This window comes from Zootermopsis nevadensis, unplaced genomic scaffold, assembly GCF_977971745.1.
Source record: "Zootermopsis nevadensis isolate Lab colony 2312 unplaced genomic scaffold, Znev_1.0 Znev_ptg000023l, whole genome shotgun sequence".
NCBI classification, from domain to species: domain Eukaryota; kingdom Metazoa; phylum Arthropoda; class Insecta; order Blattodea; family Termopsidae; genus Zootermopsis; species Zootermopsis nevadensis.
Window position 1 is genome coordinate 6,124,289 of NW_028259155.1, and position 25,047 is coordinate 6,149,335.

The 25,047-nt window shown below is 38.6% G+C and overlaps 1 protein-coding gene across 6 annotated transcripts in view; it reads right to left on the reverse strand.

The window, feature by feature from the left end:
* The window catches only part of LOC110834592 (uncharacterized), an 83,611-nt gene that overhangs the window by 1,042 nt on the left and 57,522 nt on the right, over positions 1-25,047 (reverse strand). For 2 of the 6 annotated variants that reach the window (XM_022073920.2, XM_022073921.2), the window contains 5 exons: positions 10,282-10,516; positions 8,389-8,469; positions 5,891-6,035; positions 4,243-4,481; positions 262-3,034 (listed from right to left, as the gene is read on the reverse strand). In XM_022073920.2, the coding sequence (XP_021929612.2) occupies positions 2,204-3,034; positions 4,243-4,481; positions 5,891-6,035; positions 8,389-8,469; positions 10,282-10,516 (1,531 nt within the window). In that variant the 3' untranslated portion in view covers positions 262-2,203. Of the gene's footprint in view, positions 1-261; positions 3,035-4,242; positions 4,482-5,890; positions 6,036-8,388; positions 8,470-10,281; positions 10,517-25,047 lie in introns of those variants that run through there. The other 4 variants (XR_002544646.2, XR_002544645.2, XR_002544644.2 and 1 more) reach the window with 4 other exon arrangements.

Consider the following 25,047-nt stretch of genomic DNA (forward strand, 5'->3'; position numbering starts at 1 on the left):
ATATCTACACTTCCTGAGGCCAAGAATACAATCTAAACTGTTTGCAATGTTAACTTAATTGCAATAGTTGTAGTGGCAATTCATTGACAGAAACGACGCAACAGACCGGAAGTTATTAAGAGCAAACCTACCATCTACAGGACAGCGTTTTATGTCCTTTGCCCCAGGTAGTGAATTCAGTCTTACATCTTGTATCGGATTATTTTAAAGCTTACGACGAGGAAATATCTGAGGGCATACATCTAAGTAAGAAAAAAAAAGTTTCCATTACTTTTTTATTTTCTTGTTATTAGTGTTTGAGCATGTTTCGACACATTCTGGAATTTGGCATCCTGATGAATATGAGTTACCATATGACCTTGAACAGAAAGATAGTATAATTCAATTCCCTGAAACATTCTTCATTCTTCATTCTTGGGCGATCAGCCGCGTCAACTGGTTAAAGGAAGAAACCGACGTTTCAGGGACTGTCTGTCCCGATCATCAGGGTTCTGATGACAGGTCCCTGAAACTTCAGTTTCATCTTTTAACCGGCTGACGCATCTGATCGCCCGAGAATATTTTATTGAGTTACGTCACCGCAAAAGCTTCAAATCATAACTAAAATACAGGTTGTCTTACAGTAATGGTTCTTTTTCCAACTATTGCAGAGCTATGGATGTTTTAAGATATGCAAACAACAAATGTGCTTTGATAGATGGCAGCACTGATGATGGTTTCAGCTTAAGATGTTATCACTGCAAATTGTCAGTTGCTTTGTTACTATTATTTTGGTTATGATCAATGGTGAGAATCGCCCATAATCCTCATACTACTACTGACGAGCATTTTAGTATGACTTTCAGTGAATATTTCGAATAATCTGCTAATTATCAAAACTTCCTGACAAATAAAATTTGGTTTCTAATGGAGAATAGGGGTCACAGTGGCCGCGCAGTCTGAGGCATTGCCCTTGTGCCGCTTGGTCGCTGGGACCATGAGTTTGAATCCCACTCATGCCATGGATGTTTTTCTGTGTTGTGTTGTCCTGTGTACGGGTAGAGGCCTCACAATGGGCTGATCCCTCGTCCAAGGAGTCATACCAAAATGTCTATAGATCAAGCCAACTAAAAGTTGGGACCCACACTGAAGAACGGGTCGTCAAAGTATCAAAGTATCTAATGGATAATGTGCCTGAAGGCAAGGTGGCAAAATCTTCCTTCAGCACATTTTGATCATCAAGTTATGGTTTACTTAATCAACATTACAAAGTCATTGGATAGGTTATCATGTTTCAATATCTTGACCACAAAATCTCTCGGCATAACACTGCTCAATTTCTTTTTATGAGGTCTGACGAAGAGATGACCTGTAGGATCAAAGTACACGCGAGAGAAGAAGTACATCAGATTATGAATGTTGCTGCTTACATACGAGAACACCCTGAAATTCAGATCGCGGTAAACTGTTGTCTGGAATGAGCAATGTTATGCACTGAAAACTGTGGGGAACATTTTGAATGTACATCATAATACGTAGCAATAAACTGATTTGATTAATACTCCCAAATACTTTGAGATCACCAGAGCTATGCAATTATTGGAAATAGAAACAATATTGTAATAACATTTTTTTCATGAATTTACCTATTAAATAACCTTCTGAAGTGTCACAAACCAGGTGTGAAACATTCTGTATTTGTTGTATAAAGTTAAGCTTTCGTGGCGACTGAAGTTGATGACAGACTCGGGTTACAAGCCGCGTCAGGTGGCCGAATGCCAAATAAACCATATCAGATTTGCTACGCAGCAGCCCTGAGGATGAGAGCAGACATTGTTCTCGAAACGTTGACAGAATATATGGTTTATTCACCGTTCAGCCACCTGACGCGGCTCGTAACCAGAGACTCTTTCATAATCCTGTATTTCTGCTATTCTTAGTCTTTTGAGCAGATCAGTAAACCATATTAACACAACAGCAGAGCCCTCTATTTCTAATATGTATTGTATATTACCTCAAAGATCCTCCTTCACTTTGCGCTTAACAGTAATGGATGAGCGGAGATGTATGAGGATTTATTATTGTAGAAATTAATTTGCTACAATGGAGTCATTCCACCCTTATCTTCCTTCATCCATCAGTTAACTAGAATAAAAAATATTTGGTATCTGATATGGAGGGTAGAAATAACTGTACCCTCAAACATAATTATATAATCTACAAGTCAGTCGCTGTCATCATCTTCATCACTATCGCTACTATCATAATTGTCCTCACAATGATCGCTGTCTAATGTCGTTAATAGATCATCACTTTCTTTCTTAGTCATATCGAGTACCAATAGACCCTCATCACTGTCTTGAGGCTGTGACAGTTCTTTTATGTGGTCCCGAACAGGATATGGGAGCGAGTGTATAAACTGTTGTCGGTGTATACCACTGGCTCTTGTTTTCACAGGATCGCAACGACTGAACTCGCGAAATAACGCGTCAGACTTCTGATCGACACTGTAATCACGGGTGTAACCGGCACCAACAGTCTGAAAAATTTGGGAGCGGGAATATTTGGACTCTGCCACGTGTGCCAGAGCGTGACGACTGCCGCCAAAGCCAAATTCACGCCGTCTTCTCGAAGCTGAATGATAGTTCTTTCTTTGACATCTCTCCCACGAGCCAAAACTTATATTAGGTCCGAGAGGTGACTGAAGTTCAGCCACACCCTCATCAACCTCATGACAATACTGCACCATAGCGGTGTTGTAACCTGCGGACATTGATCTATTCACACTTTTAAAACTATCTCTGCGTTTTGTGCTCAAATCCGCAGCACTTCCCTGTGAATCACGTGACGTGTTGTAACACACTGGCATCTCAATATGATAATCAATGGGAATATGGTGTGGTGGCCTCCCTGTTGTATCAAATGATTGCTGGTGAGTGCCCAAGTTGGTTGCTGGCGGATTCTCCATGCTTCGATACCCGCTGTCCGCACGGAGCTGCTCGAGTCTGCGTTCTTGTCTGTCAACACTGCTGCCATCAATACCATAATTTGTGGGCTGTAAATGTATAAAATACATGTAAAGAACAATAAAAAAACATTAATTTTACAAATACAAAGCTAAACTGAAGAAAGCCAAAAATGACTGAATTTAGAACACCCTGGCAGGCAGCAACATTGCAACTAGCAATTAAAGACATTTAGTATATACATATTAAATTCATGCAAGGGAAGTAGGATCATGGAAAATGAGTTAAATATAGATATGTTCTTCTTCTTCCTTGGGTCTACAACCCATTTGTGGGTTTTCACCGCCTCCTATTTAGAGGTTTCCTAGTCTTTGAAGTGTGCATTTGTGACTGCACAATTTCTACTCAATCCTGATTTAACTGCCAGAACCATCTAGTAGTGAATCAGGAGAGACTTGGGTGAGAAATGGCCACTGAATTTTACCTGCGAAACATCTCGTATCATGCTTTACATGCCATAAATCTATAAAATGGGACCACCGGCTTTACTTCCCCTCCGAAGAAAATTGTTCTACTGATTTTTATCACCCTTAAAAACCTTGGCCGGGTTTGAACCCGAAAGCCTTGGGTCCAGTGGCGAGCACACTAACCACTAGTCCTCCGAAGGCGACAAATTTAGATATGTGTACAATTAAATAAATTCTTCTTTGCAGTTTTATAAATATTACTTAACAGTATATAGCATAACACCACATTAATTGGTCTCAAGAATTTGAAAACTGTCATATTAGAAGTTACAGAAGTTGAATTTATTGTGAAAATTAGACGGAAACAGAAATTACCTCATATAAATACACGCATTGAAGTCTCCCTGATTGACTTCAAACAGAATTAACAGTGTAACTGGTCAAAACATTTCAGTGCTGCCAAATTCTATGCAGATGTGTGCAACATAAACAGAGTCACTTTACGTGTACAGACAGACATACATTCTTCCACGTATGTGAAACACGACAAACAGTCATGTATCCATTCCATTTATTTACTGTAGCTAAATTTGTTGCAATTTTGAATTCACACTGGATTTTTCATTTCCTTTACCTGATTTGTTACCGACATTATAAATGTTACGCACACTGGGCCCTACAATTCCATAGACTGATAAGGTGCTGGAAAAATTTTTACTTATAGCATGAAATGAGTAGAGAGCAGAAAAAGACAGAGACACATATAAGCAGAGAAATATTACAATGAATAAAGCAGATGTGCCTTGTATCCACAAAGTGTTCAACGCTACCTGATCAACGAAACTGGTGTCTGTAGAATAATGTTCATTATCTATTGTGTCAATTGACTCACGACTGCTATTAAGCGACAGGCTCTCGCACTGACAAACACTGCGTACTGTGCACTTCATTCTCGAATTTGCTGCATTGATATACATTTGACGACGGGTTTGATGTGATATTTCCTCGTTGGTATAACCGACAGTCGCGCTGTCCAAACTGCGACCAGCACGTGCCTCCACTGCTCTCCCTGTAGACAATACAGAAACTTCAATAGGGCTTACAGCACTATGACACAAATTATGATCAGCAGTCAAGCAGAAATTTCATTCAATGAAAATGCTTCAACTTCAGGTCAAGATTGTAATACTTTCATTCCCTCACTACGGTAGTCGTCAGACGTCTCACGAGCTATAAGTGTGGAGGAAGTGGCAAAGAGGGGAATGGTCCATCCACAACAGTGTTTTCAAGATGGCTACCATAGCACCATGCCACTCTGAATCTTCACCCGACTGTGCCAGATCAAGTTCCGCATGGAAAATAGAGAGTGCGGATAACACGGCGGCTGGTGAGTACAGTAAATAGAACATTTCATGACAATAACAATATGGTGGCTGACCCCAAAATATTAGGAATGATTTATTATTCTTTCGGGTGACTCGTCATTTTGTCATTTGGGTTTAGCTGATGCAGAGATGCTAGAGTTAAATATACTACCATAATAACAAAATATTTATCCAGTGGCCACCAAACGAAGCTGGATTTATGAATTCAAAGGACCATAAAAGTGGAGATTAATGAATTGAAACTTTTAAAATGTGTACTTGCAGTCCATTTTTAAAACATCCACTTACTTCTTCCACAGTAAAGTACTTTCCTTGAGACGTTGACAGCTATGTTGGTCAAGAAATTGCCTGCCGATACAAAGGCTAAAGGTTCATCAGCACACAGGATCTAATGTTCACTCAATTTAATCTGCATTTCTCATGGGAATCATATTTAAATAACAATAATTTTCAAAAAGGTAGGCAGGGTATGCAGCATGGATTGATAGGATCAGAACTGTATCAACATTTTTGTGTTAAATCCTGAAAGGGACTGAACTAGCCATAGATGGAATAATAATACTAAAACAGATTTTTTTTTAAATTTAAGGTGGGAGTATGTGAAACATTCATCTGGCTTTGATAGGAATCAGTGGTTGGCTCTTGCGAACATTCAAGTTCCATAAATGGTGGGTAATTTCTTGACTGGCCAAGTGACAATTAACTTCTCTAGGACTCTGGAGTTCCGAAGAGCTACGCTGGCGGTAGCATAGCTACTGGTAGGACCTCCCTAGCCAGATTTGTCGAGGGGGAGAGGTCAGACTAAGACAGGTACCCTGGTCCTCCAAGTTGGGGGTTCGTCGCAAAGCTAACAACCTTGCACCGTGAAAAGGAAGATGTTTCGAAACCTCAATCAAAGCCTCGGACAGACAGACCTAACAGAGGATGAAATGGAAGAGGAGAATTGAGGAGGCCATGGACCGAATACGGACCGGAGAGCCATAGAAGAAGAAGATGAAGGACTCTGGAGTGAGTTTATCAGATAACACTTTTCTTTTAGAATATATTTATCGATTATAATTTACTACATGAATGCAAGTTAAAAAGTACTTACCGGGATATATCTCAACAGACGACTGACTGTGTTTGACTCTTCCTGGAGTCAAGGTAACTGTTTCTTTGTTGTTGACTCTTTGCTCAGACAAATGTTCACTCTCTGCCAGCGTGGCACGCAGACTCCACAGTTTTCGATATTCATACTAATAAAAATAAAAACAAATAAAAATTACCCAACCTATTAAAGCGCACCAATACAAATTCATAGAGGTCTGTTAATTTATTATTCAGGCCTCCCCTTGATTAATGATGTATTTCACATTTATGGCAAAACTTATTCCTTGGGTTCTGCCCTAAATCTTCCGCTGCGATTCCAGGGTCAATTCATATTTGTTGTATGGTTATCATTACGTAACTGCCATTCAAAAGTTTGCTACCCTGATATAATGCTGTATAGTAAAATATGGAAGGAAAAGGGAAGAAGAAGTTTTATCAAAGAAGTGCCATACAATGTTGACGAGCAACAACTTAGAATATTTGAACGTAAAATATTACGGAAAATCTATGGTCCAATACAGAATGGTGATGGCTCCTGGAGAATTAGGATGAATCATGAACTAGATTGTATCATACAGGGAGCAGATATCGTGAGGCTGATCAAAAGCAAAAGGTTAGGTTAGGTTGGCCATGGTGCAAAAATGGAGGGAAACAGGGTAACTAGAAGAGTGATGGAATGGAGACCGATGGGAAGAAGGATGAGAGGGAGGCCACGGAAACGATGGATAGACGACGTGGAGGAGGATGTGAGGACGATGGGAGTGAGGGGATGGAGAAGAATTGTGAATGATAGGACAGAATGGAAAAAACTCGTCGAACAAGCTAAGACCCACATAGGGTGAATAAAAAGAAGAAGACGAAGAAGGAGGAGGAGGAGATGACGACGACGACGAAGAAGGAGGAGGAGGAGAGGGGGAGGAGGAGGAGGAGGAGGAGGAGAGGAGGAAAGGAGGAGAGGAGGAGGAGAGGAGGAGGAAAAAGAGAAGAAGACGAAGGAGGAGGAGGGTGGAGGGGGGAAAGGAGAAGGAGGAGAGGAGGAGGAGAAGAAGACGGAGGAGGGGGAGGGGGAGGAGGAGGAGAAGACGAAGAAGGAGGAGGAGGGGGAGGGGGAGGAGGAGGAGGAGGAGGAGAGGGGGAGGAGGAGAAGAATACGAAGGAGGGGAGGAGAGGGGGAGGAGGAGGAGACGAAGGAGGAGGGGGGGAGGGGGAGGAGGAGTAGGGGGAGGAGAAGAAGACGGAGGAGGGGGAGGGGGAGGAGGAGGAGGAGGAGAGGATTAGGAGGAGGAGGAGAGAAGAATAGGAGGAAGAGAGGATTAGGAGGAGGAGGAGAGGAGGAGGAGGAGGAGGAGGAGAGGAGGAGGAGGAGGAGGAGGAGAGGAGGAGGAGGAGAAAGAGAAGAAGCCATACAATGTTATTTGAGGGGAGCCACTAAACAACTTATAAATTTAACCTTCATTGGGCACGTTATGGATTAAGCAAGGTCCGGCTGGCCACGCATTGCAGTGGCGTAGGCTACTGTTAAACCATTGACCCCACAGACACAATTTATCTTGCCCCAACCGGCAGTCCCAATTATTGGGGGTTTAAATTCTATTTATCAATACAATAAACTTTAAACTAAGTAGGATTTGAAGTTCTCATGACAGTGAGGACAAAGATGGCTGTCCTCTGAGTTGTAGCGCCATGCAGTCTGGTGGTTTACGAATAATACAAGGGTTGTTGCTGCCTGCATCATCACAGCGATAAATTCAGAGACATTTTTATACAACCATACAAAACTGTGTATGCTTTTTTTTATATCAGCTTAACACGAACACCATATTTATATAAATTAAAGAAGTATGTGTCCTGTTAAAGATTAATTACGAATAAGGTCGTCTTAAAATTGAAATTACGATTATGCCCTTTTCTTGAATTACAATACCTACAAAAAGTTAGCAATAAATAATTTGGAATTCGCACCATAATTCTGTCAGAAGTAATACATGAAGGTTGAAGTGTACTATCTCTATTTCAATTAAAATGAAACATAATATTTATAAAAACAAAAAGTATTAACCCACTAAAACTGTCTGTTAACCTATCGGACAAATATAAACACTGTTCTAAGGATATCATATATTCAACATTAACAAATTATTCCTTGAGATGCTAATATTATGCTCAGTTAGTCAAGAATTAGTAACCCGAGAGTCTTTCATCAACTTCAGTCGCTGCGAAAACTTCGCTTTATACAACAAATAAATAAGTAAATAGGAGATCGTTTGGCCCATCTTAAAAAAATGATTATATTTCAAGCATTTTCGTTTAATGTGTTAAATACAATATTTATTTATTTATTTATTACATGCAGTGCTCTGCAGACATCTGTAATTATAGTTAGTTAGTTCACAGTCTCGGAAAAACCTGTCAATTATAGTTTACTTGTAAACATATTTTTTTACAGATAATATTCCGAATATCTACAATTGCTTTTATTTAGACCACACACAAACTAACCTGTGCACTTTGTCCATAAGAGAAGTATCTCGACTCTTTACCACTCTGCACTATGTAATCAACTTGTTCTTCACGGTTAACCTGGCAACACAAAGATAAGGATAAGTTCAACACTAAATTCTTTATCATTTTCTTTCTTGGATCAGTACACATACTAAATCATTGTGATTCTACGAGGTGCGATCGGAAAGTTTCAAGACTGTGTCAATAGAGGGCGAACCGGATGTAGTACGAGCTTCTGCCGCTAGGGGGTGCGGCCTACATTCATAGTGAATCAGTGTGCCAGCCGGCATCATCGAATTAGCATTTGTTTCTTAGTTACGGGCGTTTTGGTAGTGCATTACACCGACCCTCCTGCGATTTCGGAATGGCGTGTGCATCAAATTTTGCCAAAGACTCGCCAAAACGGCTACGGAAACCTATGAAACGCTAAAGCAAGCATTTGGGGAGTCCGCGATGGGTCGTGCACAAACTTTTGTGTGGCATTCACGTTTTAAAAATGGCCGAACCTCTGTCGATGATGACGAGCGTTCTGGACGACCATCTTCGAGCACAACGCCCGAAAATGTTACGAAGATTCGGCAGGCCATTCACGAAGATCGACGTCGTACCATCAACGACTTGTGCGACATTGTTGGGATAGGCTATGGGACCTGTCAGCTGATTCTAAAGGAAGAACTCCACATGCGACGCATCCTGTCTGAGGACCAGAAGCAGAATCGACTTCTCGTTTGTCAGGAGCTCAAAGATCTTGTAAGAACCGACCCCAACTTCCTTTCTAAGCTCCGTGTGACTTCTTCCTCTTCCCAAAGATGAAAATTCAGCTAAAGGGAAGGAGATTTGAGACGATAGAAGAGATTCAGGCAGAATCGCAGATGGTGCTTGACAGGCTGACAAAGAAAGATTTCCAGGGATGCTTCCAGGCTTGGCAGCGGCGCTGGGATCGTTGTGTTCACTCCCAGGGGAACTACTTCGAGGGTAATGGATGAATTTAATACCTGAGATAAGTGTACGGGTTTTTATAGGCGCAGTCTTGAAACTTTCTGATCGCACCTCGTATGTCAAGCGAGAAATAACATCATGAATCAGTGGCCTTACAACCCAGTGTGGGTGTTGGCCGCCTCTACGGAGGTTTCTCGGTCTTTTAAGCGTGCATTTATGAGTAGTGAGCGACAATCCCACTGCCTCTGCACAATTTCTACTCAATCCTGATTTAACTGCCAGAGCCATCTAGTAGTGAATCAGGAGAGACTTGGGTGAGAAATGGCCGCTGAATTTTTCTTACGAAACATCTCGTATCATGCACGTAAGGTTCTTTTACGTGCCGTAAATCTACGACATGGGACAGCCGGGTTTATTTCCCCACCGGAGGATTTTAAAAATGCATCGACCTTGGCCGGGTTTGAACCCGCGTACCTTGGGTCCAGTGGCGAGCACGCTAACCACTAGTCTATCAAAATATTATAGCGCATGGTTACAGTGTACAATACCTTTCTAATTTTTTTTTTAATTCAGAATTTTATTTCTTGAAGAATGATTTGTTGACTTGTCACTGGCCATTTTAATTTCAGGGAAACAGTATCCTGCCTCGAAAACATTTTGACATTTCTGTCAACATGTCTTTAAACCTCTTTCAACTTCACAGAAATTTCATAGCTAATCAGGATGTCCATGACTGTGAATTTAAACATAATCTTTGGCAATTTATTATCATCCACGTAAATGCTGCGAGTCTCTAAATGGGAACTGTTTATCTGACTAAACCAGAAAGCCATCTTATGAAACACGTCAGTGCAACAAAGGATAAATAGAGAATATTAGCTTGGTTATCATAAGCACTTTAATTTATGCAAATGTCCAGCTTATCTCCAATTAAGATCTGATGATTCTTACCTCCTCTAGGCTTCCTGTGTCGTTGTAGCGAACTTTGCTATGAGATTCATCTTCTACGTGTTTCGGACAGCCATAACGCTGGCGAGAATGTTGTCGATGCCAGTAATCAAGGCTCTGTTCCAATTCAGTCAAATCTGTGCTGGGTGTACGGTATGGAATTTGGGCACTGGAATCGAGTGATCGTAGGTTCTCTTGCAAATCCCCCACTTCAGGCTTTTCTGAAGCTAAATCCAACCTGCATGGACAATTAGGTGACGAAGTTTATCTGAGTGCATCAATTTATCTCTATATTTGAACATTATGAAGGAAAATTCTCTTACCAGATTTGAGATCCACAGAAATTTAATTTAATTAAAGGGAATAACAAGCACACACAAAAAAACAGACTTCTCGCAAAGCGAATTTCTCGAGCAAGACACATTTAAATTCTGTTACCATGGCTTATTTATTTTAATATCCCAAGAGACATTTTTTCCTTCTGACATGACCCTTTTTAGTGGTTCAGAGGGAAAAATATAAACAATTTAAGAATCTTTTTTATTATTATTTACCAAATATAAATATTTTAATTTACATTTCAGGTACTATTTTAATTTTTACCACCAATATTTTATTAATTCAAGTCTTCTTTGATGGTTGTCTACTATGTAAGAACAAAATCCAAAAATCTTAATGTTCATTATCAATATACTTCACGACTTTGCAACATTTATTAGACACATGCAATTGGGTAAGGATTTTTCATTTGCAAGATCAGGTAATTTATTTGGGACATAAAGAATTTTCTGGTGTATACATCCCATTTATTTTGTGCAGAAATTTCTCAACAAGGCTGAAGTCCCTGTCACAAGGTATTCTGACAGGGACGTACTAAGAAATTTTGTTAAATTTCCCATTAGTAGCCAACAGTGCAAGGAACCTGACAATAGTATTGTTTCTGTTTTGACCAGGACACCTGTCAAAAAAGAAGTATACAGTTAAAACCTTGCAAACTGTGCATTATCGAATCACTATATAAAATCATATATACAGGTAGCCCTCGATTTGCGCCGATTCAGAATAACGCCGATTTTGAAACCAGCAAGTCAAATAGTGAAAAAAAAATATATTTTACTATTACTTATAACGTTTTACAATGTATCTCGTACTGATTCTTATACTAAATCGTAATTCTTACATCGCTGATTTTTAATAAAAATTATAAATACAGTCATCTCTGCAATTACGTATGTTTTGTTAACGCCAATTTGCTCCAATGAGATCGATTAATCGGTAAAAGCTGTTTGTGAAATGCAAACTTTTGCATATGCGAGTTTGCTCTTATGCAATTTCATTCCTGGCGCTTTAAACTTTCAAAGGACTAATTTAATCTCTGTGGAGGTCCCGGGGTTATTTTTACTACGCGATTTTCTATAGGTCGGCGTCTTACATGAATGCATCTATCGCATAACAGCAGAGATGACTGTACGCATCAGTCACATGAAAGAATCGCAGTCAATCGCGGGGACCAACGAATTGCCGATTGTAAGTGTATAAAATATATTTTTTCAATTCCCTTATTTTATTTACGTTATTTCAGAGCTTTAAATGTAATGCCATTATATTACTCGTCAATGTTTTGGTGCTGGAAACGTATGTCATTGACTTCCCATTGATTTACATTATAAAAGAGTTTCAATTTACGCCGGTTCCGTTTACGCCGGTTCGTCCAGGAACACATCCCTGGCGTAAATCGAGGGCTACCTGTACAAAGAAACCTTATACACTTTCAAAAAAAAATATTGTGCCAGATGTGTTTCAACCTCATGAGGTCATCCTTAGTGGTATATTAAAATCAGCCCATTAACATATTGAATCCATACAGTACATACAACAATGCATTGGCACTATGGACTGTGTGCGCAAATGGTGTCCTGTTCCTTTATGGCATGACATAAAAGAGCGCAGGACACAAATAATTTGTCCGTCACAACTATTATTATTTTATTTTATTTTATTGAGTTGGCTTGGTTCAGTTAATTCCCCTACCCAAAGAATTGAAAATCAAGTTGTTACTGCATTCCCGTCCTGGCGTATTCAATCTCGATGCTGGTCTTACTTTTAAATTCAGAAATGACTGAAAACTTCAGCAGCTCCAAACACCATTCACATTCTAGATGAAGTAAAATACATTTATGCTTTTAGTAAATACATCACTTCATATATTTATAAATTTATTTTCTGCTCATAGGCAAGATTTATCTTAGTTCAAACAACTTTGATTTTATAACATTTCTTTGTGCGATATTAAAATATAAATAATCAGGATGATCAACTATTCATGTAACCCATATCAAAATATTTATTGATGGTTGCAATTCAGTATAATTCACATGTCACCTGCTCGAGTCCATCAGATGTCTTTCAACAGTCGAATTCGAAGAATATCTTTCTTTCACAAGTATAATCAGCGTTCATTGTCGAACATAACCTGGCATCCCATTTTCTTTAAATTGCCAGAATAGGTTTAGTGATACATTTCTCAACTCTCCTGGGCCAATTTTTTTTTTATATATCTCATTTGGTGAATCATTTCTATCACTGCAAAAACTCTTCATTGATTTGCATCAGACATGAGGAAATGAATAGATTCACGTATCCCTGAATGCAATAGACATTTCCAACATTTAATATAACATTGTTTTTTTTCTGATTTTAATATAATTTATTTTTTTGAAAAATAGAACATGTGTCAACAGCATGACTTTTTCATCATTCCGTATTACGACCTCCACTATCATCTTAAAACCTTGCATACCGTGCAGTGTTGAAAATTATCTCAAACATAAAATCATGCATACAAACAAAACTTTTCACACTTTGTGCCAAATTTGGGGCAACATTTTAATTCAGTGGCTTAAGAAAATTAAAATCACCGAGGAAAGCAATGCGGTTTCTTCATGCACATTTAAGCAAAAATTCATGCCATAAATGCAAATATTTGTCAGTACTTATTATCAAATCAGTGTAAAATGGCTTCATTTTCATATTCATGTTAAATTATACCAGCATGTATCAATGTAACATTGAGGCAATTTGTATAAATGACGTTAAAATAAAAATCAAAGTTAATTTTTTAACATAGCAGTTTCTTTCGCTGTTCAGTTATTCCTTAAAAATTTTAGTCCTTTATGAAAAGGCATCATCTTCAGTTTCATCAATTCTGTTCCCACGGAATTTTCTCTTTCTCACTTCCCTAACCTTTTCCAACTCCTCTTCATCTCAAACTAATTAACTTCCTGGAACAGATTTCTTCTTAACGAGCTAATAGTTGCTACACTGATCAACAACTTTTCTTTACTTTTTACGGAAGTTGAAGGTTCATTACAGGGTAAAAACGAGCTAGCCAGTTGTCTCTATCCTAGGACAGACAAAATCCTTACGTCTATAATAAACATAAGTTTCCATTCCTGGAAAATATCTGTACTCTCAAACAATAAAAGAATAAATTACACTGGGTTCATTATAACTTGACGCAAGAGACCAATTACAAAACCCTGTCTGTCCCACTACTACCGCAGAAAAAGAATTCAGTTCACCATATTGTGAATGTGTTAGTGGCATCTAACTATAACCCTACTTTTAATCCTTAATTTTCAGCGATTAGTTACACCGGTAATTGTGGGTTATCGGGACACATCGCTTTAAAAAATATTTTAGGTTAGGTTAATATGTGTGGATAAATTACATACACTTGAAAGTTATTATATTTTATTTCAATAAATGACAACTAACCTAACCTATTTTTAAAGCGACGTGTCCCAATAACCCACAAGTACCGTTACACCATAGTAAATAAAAATATTTTATTGTTAATTGTTTTATTTTTAATTAATGTCAGAGGCATGTGGAAGATGCCTCCAGTCATATTTAAACAAACTATAAAAATCGACGACAGAAGAAATAATCAATGCGTTAACATTTATTGAAAAAGAGAGCGTGCAGAATTCCTTGATGATTCCAATAACGCAAGCTCAGCTGAAAGAAGGAAAATGCACAGGTGTACAGCAAAGCAGAAGAGAGCGAATCAAACGAGACCGTATGATGCCTCTTTCAAAACGCCAGACAAAAAAGGAAATGTAAGAAAACTGTTCTAGATTTAGACAGATCGCTGAAGCCATAGTTTGAAGGGCAGTTCACATGAGTGCTTCGTTACAGTCCGAAACCATTGACTTTCAAGATGAGACTCATACTAAAAATATAGGGTTTCACATCGAAGAAGATGAAGTTAAAGGCTAAATTTGATGGAAAAGATTATATTAGAGAAAAGATAATCAGCTGTCTACAGAATTGAACAACACAATACAGAATACGTTGATGAGCCTTCCATCTCGTAACAAATCATGGAACGATAACACAGTTCATAGTCTTCTTAAAAGTACAGGAACAATATCAAATTATTATTAACGCAGAGGCAGAAAACAGTTTAGTCCCAAATGCAATGTTAATGTGTAAAGTAAAGTAAAGTTTGTCCCACTATACGCCATGTAGGCGTTTGGGGTGAGTGGAGGTATAGCTCCTCCCTTCCCTGACCTCGGCACTAGATGGGGGTGAGTGGTCAGCATCACGCCCCGGCCGGCTTTACCCCCGGGAAAGGACCCCGGTACCCATTGTAGAGGAGGCTGGGTGGGCCCCAGAGCCGGTCTGGACGCAGAGGCTGGAGGAAAAATCCTCTGCCCCCGTCGGGGATCGAACCCCGGTCGTCCAGCCCGTAGCTAGTCACTATACTGACTGAGCTATCCCGGCTCATAATGTTAATGTGTAAATCCCATTAATCAGCATCATAACATTAAATGGGTAGGAGAGAAACTTGTTGCCACAACACGAAGATAAAAGTTCTAAATTCCAACTCAACTAAATATGACACGATGGCCTGGTTTCAAAAGAGTTCATTTGCAGAATAAGAGCCCACACATTTGTACTAATGGTTAACTAGGGTTTATTTTCTAAAGTTGCCTGTCCCATTGCTATGAATGACGTAGCAGAACCTGCAGTTGTTAATATTTCCAAAAATCCACCTATTTAATGTTAATTGTTTTTACACTCTGCACAACAAAATTAATTATTGTTAATCCTTCATACAAATACTGCTTACGTATAGCTTCCCCCAATACCCAAAAAATTTGCATATTTCGTTTCGATTATCCTAAGTCAATATATTTCCTAAATAAATTAAACCAACCTACAGAACACTTAATCCCATCCATTTAATTAACATAGTCGGAAGGAGCATAAAGACGTCCGCCATCACGAATTTACGTAGAAAAAGCGATTGCTAATCATCGGTTAAAAGACAGTGCAACATTTCCGGCCACAGTTCCAAATTTAATAAAAGTACGTTCAGCCGTTCTCAGGTTGTTACATGCGCGCGCACGGTCGAACAAAGCGATCTTGGCAGAGTTCCTTTGCAGCGCTGAGAAAGCTCCAAAAGTTTCTCTCGAACCAACGCGGTAGCAGTACGGTATAACACAGCCGTATAAAATTACACAGAGTTACATACAGACGAACCCCGCATTAACTGCTAACGCCAGTGAATTTATAAGGCTGCATCGTAACGAATCCTTACCACTACTCTCGTTCCACGCTGTTCTGAGCGAACTTTTCAACCGCATGCAAAATTTTCCAACACCAACGTTTCTGAGAAGTCTTTTCTTCATTTGTTATCAACATAAACGCACAAACTCGACTTTGCATAAACATGTGATAAACAATTTCAAAGCATATATTCGTCATCACTTAGGTTCGCACATAATACCCGTGCTTTTCCAGATAAAGTTTTCTGCCGACAGAGTGGCAGCACTGTGTTAACCAGGCTAATACTTTGAGAAACGAAAAACAACATATCTTCTTGTCTTATATTCGTGGTTCATTGGCACTGCATACGATGGAAAACAGCAGACCCGACCAGATAAAACAGAGCTGAAACCAGCCAGCGATAAACCCAAGTAACTGGCTGGAGCTGACTAAACATTTTATCTGATCGATTCTGCTCTGTTCCAGTGTACGGGGAACCACTGAACCATAAAACTGAGACAGGACACTTGATTCTTATTTCTCGAAGTGTTAACCGGGCAAACATGGCTGACATGTTTAACATTAAAGCTCCTCCCTCGGTTAGCAACTACAAGCAAGCACTTCGGAGTCGCACATTGTATGGTATCGCTTTGTTTGCTGTCCACGTTAGTTACCCAGGTCACAACGAATGAAAGGAAAGACTCCATATGCAAATGCAAGACAAATTAGGACCACACCCCAATTTATTACAAGCCTCCAGAAGGTCATCGGATTAGTCGGATGAAGAACTTTATGTCGGTGCTTAAGGGGAAGGAGGGAAAATTCAATTTTATTGCGTCATGAACATTTTTTACAAAAAAAAAAATGCTGAATCTTAGAGAATAATTCATAATTTTGTATTTATTTTTTGTTCTACGTGTGATTTTTGACAAAATTTTTCAAAAGCAAATTTTGGCTGAATTCCCCCGATATAGGAGTAATTCTGTCATGTGCCTGGGATAACAAATCACATGACGACAAATACGATGCTTTCAGTTAACAGATACGAGGGTTACTTCAAAAGTCATGGCAACTAATTTTTTGGGAGGGGCAAACACGTTATACTGAAGAAAGTTCAAAATATACATATATACAAATATATATACGATATACTCCTCCGATTGGCGTAGTCAGATCAATTGTGATTTAAAAAAATTCAATGTCAGTTAAATCAGAATTCTTACATTAAGACTAGCAACCTTCAAAGTAGTCTCCGAGTGTATCAAGTACTCGCTGCCAACGAATACCATCAGCTTCACCATCTCCAAATCTTGCCATCTCGCGCCGAACTGCGTTGGAAATGTCCTCTCGTGTACGAAAGCGTTCCCCTCGCAATGGCTGCTTCAATTTGGGTATTAAGTCATAGTCACATGGCGAAAGGTCGGGTGAATATGGACGATGGTCACAATTGAATTTCTCGAGGATTAAAGAATGAGAAAAAGGTCATTCCGTAATTTGCCTTTTTCCTTGGCTACTATACCCACAACCATTACTCAATTTTTCATAAACGGACGCTGATTGGAAAATATTGGTTACGTTATTTTTGTAACTTTCTGGTATAAATATATAGCAAATACCCATATTTAATCCTACCAGGGAAACAAAATAATTTCAGATTTATTGAACAGTGTACGTAAACTATGTGGAATTGGGCCAAACATTAGTACATTTACGAACACAGACTTTGGTACAAATTACATGATTCATATAAGACGATCACTTTCAGATACTTCTATAATATCAATGCGATATATTCGTACACCGACAATGAAACAATACCCGCTGTCCTTATGTTCATATTACCCCTAACTGTGGGGAATATGAGCATAGCTTACAAAATCACTATATATATATATATATATATATATATATATATATATATATATATATATATACATTTTTACTCAAGCAAAACTCTATATTGACATATAAGGTGCAATTTAAAGTAACTACAGACAAAGACAAGTTAGAAAAAAGACAACCAACCACATTGTGTCTTCTTTTTCTGATGTTTCGAAGTATTTCAACATTCCAAATATGTAATATAATTCATCCCCTTTAAATTACAAATAATGTACTAAATACAATTAACAGTAACAACAGTAACACAATTAAAATTATAATTAAGCCGATAATCATCAAGTATGTTTTACCCCTACGCTAAACTGTGTTGGTATTACAGGACGATCAAATTACTTTAAACGCTAATATACATTTCAAAATGTGGTGACTACTAACTGCTAGCTTGAGGGACTAAACTCAAAAACAATACCAAAGATGGCAAAGACATTAATAATTAATAGCACTTGTTCGTTCTGTAAGTTATACGTATATACGAGGTGCGATCGGAAAGTTTCTAGACTGCGCCTATAAAAACCCGTACACTTATCTCAGGTATTAAATTCATCCATCACCCTCGAAGTAGTTCCCCTGGGAATAAACACAACGATCCCAGCGCCGCTGCCAAGCCTGGAAGCATCCCTGGAAATCTTTCTTTGTCAGCCTGTCAAGCACCATCTGCGATTCTGCCTGAATCTCTTCTATCGTCTCAAATCTCCTTCCCTTTAGCTGAATTTTCATCTTTGGGAAGAGGAAGAAGTCACACGGAGCTTAGAAAGGAAGTTGGGGTCGGTTCTTGCAAGATCTTTGAGCTCCTGACAAACGAGAATTCGATTCTGCTTCTGGTCCTCAGACAGGAGCCTTGGCACAAACTTGGCTGCGATGCGTCGCATGTGGAGTTCTTCCTTTAGAATCAGCTGACAGGTCCCATAGCCTATCCCAACAATGTCGCACAAGTCGTTGATGGTACGACGTCGATCTTCGTAACATTTTCGGGCGTTGTGCTCGAAGATGGTCGTCCAGAACGCTCGTCATCATCGACAGAGGTTCGGCCATTTTTAAAACGTGAATGCCACACAAAAGTTTGTGCACGACCCATTGCGGACTCCCCAAATGCTTGCTTTAGCATTTCATAGGTTTCCGTAGCCGTTTTGGCGAGTCTTTGGCAAAATTTGATACACACGCCATTCCGAAATCGCAGGAGGGTCGGTGTAATGCACTACCAAAACGCCCGTAACTAAGAAACAAATGCTAATTCGATGATGCCGGCTGGCACACTGATTCACTATGAATGTAGGCCACACCCCCTAAAGGCAGAAGCTCGTACTACATCCGGTTCGCCCGCTATTGACACAGTCTTGAAACTTTCCGATCGCACCTCGTAAGATTCCTACAAAAATTAAGCATGGAAAACAACAGCTCTCATTTCATTGCGACCTTAAAGATTCATCCAAGCAAATAGCAGAAGAACTATTCTGCAAACCACAACGAGGTCACAGACACAAGAACAGCTAAAAACTAAAGGTAATCATATTATCTGCAGTGTTCATATGTGCCTGAAATCCCCTACGTAGCAAATCAAAACAAAGTTTAAAAACGTATGTACCAAAAATATATACGGCCTTCATCAGAGATTTATAGTCGATTATCATGTAAAAAAAAAAAACTGAAACCAGAAAGTTCATTACTAGATCCCTCTACTGGCCCCTACTCTAAATCGGTTCAATCCATCCCACATTTTTTTTCTTTAACATCTGTTTTAAATATTTTCATCAATGCCTAGATCTTCCGAATCATGACTTCCCTTCACCTCATCTCCCTTCCTCTCAGAAAAATTTTGTACGTATTTCTTATCTCCCTCATGACAGCTACATACGTCTAATGAACGGATAATAGCGAATGATAAATTGAAAAGGATGTGGAAGGAAGCGGCCGTGGCCTAATTTAAGGTATTATCCCGGTAACATTTTCCTGGAGGAAATTAGAAAAACCACGAAAAATCCCAGTCTCCGGGCCGAGATTTGAACCAGGGACCTCCCGAATACGAAGTAGGAGTGTTGGCCACGATATTCAGTGAAATTCCTTCTTATTACTCGGTCCAAATCCTTTCCAAAATCATCAAATAAAGAACGCGGGTATACAAAACAGTAGTTTTTCTGACTTTTGAGTGATTACGAAACGTCGTCTCTTGAAAGGAAAACAAATTATTGGGCCAATGGACGTGAAAAATTCAGGATATTACATAACTAGGAACTTTGACGTTTTTACAGACCAGCTGATAGCTTCATAAGAACTACTTTTTTCGAAGACTGGAAAGCAAATTCGTGGGAGTGTCACTGAGAAGGATTTTAATGAACAAATTGTTAGTTACACCGAGGATGAGAACTGGATTGAAATGACCCAGAGGCGTGTCTAATGACAGGTTTTCGCTGCTTCCGGCTTTGAATCAGAATGTTTTGCTTCGTAGCTACTTTGTTTCAGTGAAAGTGTGAATGAGCGCGCGTGACAATGGTCTAGCTGGTAGAGAACTGCGTTGCTTGAGGAGAGGTGAGGTCAGGTCTGACCCGGTCGCAGACAGAGACGGAAAATCGACACTACAGTCGGAGATCAAGGTCGTCCTTTCGGCAGGGATCGATATTGGCCCTAACAGCTGTGACGTCACACAGCTAAAAACACGCGCAACCCAAGGATTGCCGTGACCTAACCTCAACAACTATTTGCTGCCGATAAATGTCGGCCATAATGCGAAAATAGCATGTTTACCTGCAATGCCACCAGATGTCTTCAGCTATCACTGCAGATAGTTATGAAAACTACGGGATTTGACATCTGAACTCAATTCTATGCAAATGAATACTTCGTCAATTCTCTTCTACATTTTGGTTCGTACAAACGTGTATAATTTAATATACAGTAGTCCTCTTCGAGGAATAAACATGAAATATCCAGCTAACAACGTCTGGCTAGTTTGCTGGATGGAACTGGTGAAGGAATTTTACGTGATTGGTTCTGTCATGTTCCAGTGTATAGAATACCACTGAACCACGACAGGATTTTACAAGACTTCTTATGTGCTCTTTCATTCTTCAAATATAAGATTTCTGAGCTTGTGAGAGAAAAACGTTATCATCTGTCTGATTACATTAATTCGGTTCGAATCGTTTTATTTTACTCAAATTTATATTTTGTACCTTCAACAGCAAATGGTTGTAAAGAACTTGCAGTTTAGTCAAATTTTATTTGGGTTTAAATTGGTTTAAATGAGTATTTAATGAAATATTACATCATAACTACCACTACTACATTATAATAGTTAAATTATATATACATACTCACAAAGATTTATGTTGTTCATTTATAATTTTTTTTTATGAAACGAAGTATAATTTTACAATTGCCCCTTTATATACCAAATACTCGAGCAAAGTAATTACGAGTTAAGCTATCATGCAAAATTTTCAAATTTGTTACAATACGTGTAATAAAATATATTACAAATCGCATTACAAAATATACAATAAAATATATTATAATAATATAACATATAAAAGTGCATTACGAGAAAAAATACAAAAACATAAACACGCGAGCAAATAGTTAAATTCATTTTCAACTAGAAACTAGGGTTCATGAGTGGTCGAAATCAAAAGGGGAAGGTGTGAAAATTTGATAAATGACTGATTTACAGAAGCATAACAAAGACAGGCTGGGTGTACCAAGCATCAGTTTGATGCACGAAGATTCTTAATGGTATAGGTTATATATATATTACTTTCGTATCAGTCGTAAGCTTTACGAACTGTGAAAACATGTTTTGAACAGGTTATACACGTAACACATTCAATTATTCAAAGTTTTACAATTTATACGGAAAATCAAACTGCATATGTGAGAATATGGCTGTCTTCTGAGTTGTAACGCCGTGAAGTCTGGTAGAAGTTTACAAACGTTTTAGAGGTCCTTGTTGCCTCTATCCTCAGGGCGATCAAGGACCTCTGAAACGTTAGTAATCTTCTACCAGACTACACGGCGCTACAAACCAGAAGACATCCAACTTCGGGCTCACAGCCGAGAAAACCTCAGATCCTACTGTATGTATGTATGTATATATATATATATATATATATATATATATATTACACTATTAAATTATAAACAAACTTAAGCCAGTTGTTCACCGCTGTCAACTTTGCCATGAAGCTAATGGTGGTGATTTTGAAAACTTACACTAGATTCGTTAAATAGCAACTCTGACGTACGTAATTATTTAGTTTATTAAAATATATTTTATTCATTGGATGTCTGTACACTTTTGGGGGGAAATCCTGGATATAAAATTAATGTATCGAGTAATTTTTAACGGTTCACCTACACTTTTCGTCTTGAGAGTATTGTACTTGTAAGGAAGTGTTATATTTCAACACACAAACTTAATTTTATAATAAATTCTTCTTGGCTACCATCCGTGTCAGGTGGACTGAAGGTAAAACCACCACTTTTCTACCACCTGACACGGCTGGTAGCCAAGAAGAATTCATTATACTTAATCACAGAGAAAGCTCCAGATCATACAACTTAATTTTAATTTCAACCTTCGTTTTTCTAACAAGTAGAAACTATCAGAGCCTGAAGATGACCCCCAGTGAGTTGAAACATGCAGGTCTAAAATGCAAACAATGTATAGCCTTAGTTAGTTAACTAAAAATGCGATTTTTAATCTACATTCATTTACAAGACGGCTTTCCCCACTTAGATTTAAAACCACCATATCATAACCTAAATATATGTCGGGACAGACATAATGACTGACTGTCAAGAATTTTCTTTGTGTAACCGGGGAGTGAAATACAAAAGCGAAGTTGTTGCTAAGGTAAAAAATAAGACAGTGATTTAGATTCTTTATGAAACGAACTTCAAATAGAAATCCATGTCATGGACCATGTCAAACTCACCTGTCCCACAGTTTAGGCTACATAATGGCTCCCATACCTCTGAAGAGATATTAATGGTTAAGAAGCGTCATATAAAGGTTGTTTTTGTTATTGTGGTTATTATAACCCATCTATTCACCACTTTATAGTGTATTTACTTCCATGTACCTGAGACAAACCTTGTCCCTGAGGTACACAGTGCAGCAGCTATTTCTGAAATACATTTTGTTTTTAATACGTGTTATATAGTTTTATTGTGAGGGATGACTATATATTTTACGACAGCGTCTTTCGAATGATGTATGAAGATCCTAAAATGGCAGTTTTCTGAAGTTCCGTGATGTCGTGTTCGCCCGGAATGTTGGCCAAATATTTTCTGAGTGACTTGGAGACAGTTCCAGTTGCTCCTATAATTATTGGAATTAATTTTGCTTTCACTTATTATTATTATTATTATCATCATCAATGTATATGCTGTGGAGAATACCAGTACCAAAATTTTAAGCGAAGTTATTCAAAGCTTTGTTTTTAAATTTTGGTTGGCTTTGTTTGATGTGTTGATATTCGTAGGAACAAATGACGAATATGGACGGCTAGTGTCTTCATTATGTCAGGAACATTTAGTTATTTTTGTCACCTCAGAACTTTACTCCCAACCACGGGCGTAGCATCAGTACAGTGAATCATTCCAAGCTTATATTAGGCTGGCCTCTCGAAGCATCTAGCAGATTCGCACGAACTTCATTGGATGTTCAATAAGTGTTGCTTTGCCTTAACACCGCTCCAGACGCGAAGAGCGTACAATCTGTAAAGCCTTCCGATTAGGCCACACGCCACGCACGTCTGCTGGAGAAGTTGCAACACGAGAACGGGGCACTCGGCTTTCAGTTGACTGCCAATCGTTCTATTTAGTGTTGTGACGTCTTGTGGTCTTGTAGTGGTAACAGACGCTTAACAAACACGTAGGAAGGTGCGTGCAGAGAAAGCACATACACGTATGCTTCACGCTTAAAGTAACTGAATACTTTATACACCAACTGTCTGAAGGTGATTGGCTCACGAGAGCACGTGACAGTACATGCGCAGAAGCGTTCAAAAATTATATCGCCGTGGTTTGTGTCGACCATTTTACACGGCATCATAAACCAGAAGAACATTGTCAAGATCCTTACTACCTAAAATCTCGCGTAATTTCGACTTCTAAGTTTCTTATTTCAGTTGTACAACAAACTTAACATCAGCGATTCATGAGAAATGTTGAAGAAACGTTACATAAGACAATAACTGCTGGGATTCCGGCTGTATGCTTACCATCTGTTTCAGAAAGTAATGTTAGCTACCCCTACAAATTAAACAACCGCCAATTCACATTTTCGACTGTTATGACACCTTCGTAAGGCGTGATTCAAAATGAGAAAAAAGTGGCCATAAGCACAACCGTTTTGTGAAACACTACAAATATCAGAAATTTCTATAAGTAAATTCAACTAAATTTATTATATTTAACTATTTATGTCTTATTTACAAACGTTTTTATTATATCATATTAAACACATTCAAATTATGTATGGTTAGCGAATACTGAATTGGAAATATGTGGAAGTGGTCGTGGCCTACTTCAAAGCACTCTTACAGCATTTGCACGACGGGACCAAGGGAAATTACGAAATAATCATAGGATAGCCTATCTTCGGGCCTAGATTTCAACCTGGGAGATCCCGAATACGGGGCAAGAAAACAGAATTTGAATTCATTAAGACAAATTGGGCAGAATACAATCATTAGACCATTCCATCGCAATGGAAATAGATATTTACATAAATGTTACAGTTATACAATTCTTGGACATGCCCTACTTTACTATTCTCTAAAGAGGCTATAAACAGTAAATTAAAAGCACTATTATACTTTGAAACTACAGTTTTTACAAAACTTTATACGTACCAGGCAAGAGAGAATTCTCTGTCTTACTGAACGACAGAAATAATTTCATTCCAAAATCCGTACAAACAGACGATGGAGCTTATTAAAGTGATAACAGCTAGTGGGGGGTCATTAAATAATATTATTAGGTTAATTTACGTATATTTCAATTCATTATCACCTCCATGCAAAACAGAACCAAATGACGCAGTACACTTAATTCTCCAACAGTCCTAAAAGAACATAAATATTACATACGCAAATATTACGTTAAAATGTACATACATAACATAAATACCTATCCTACCACGTTTGTGAAAACACACGTAGTTAGAGTCAGTTATTACGCGTTATTTCCACGATGTGCATTACATGAATGCACAAAGGGTTTGCCATGTCCGCATGATTCAGCTAGAACCGCCGGACAGATTATGATCAAATTTGTTATGGACGACTGCCCAAAACTCGAAGACATATCTTT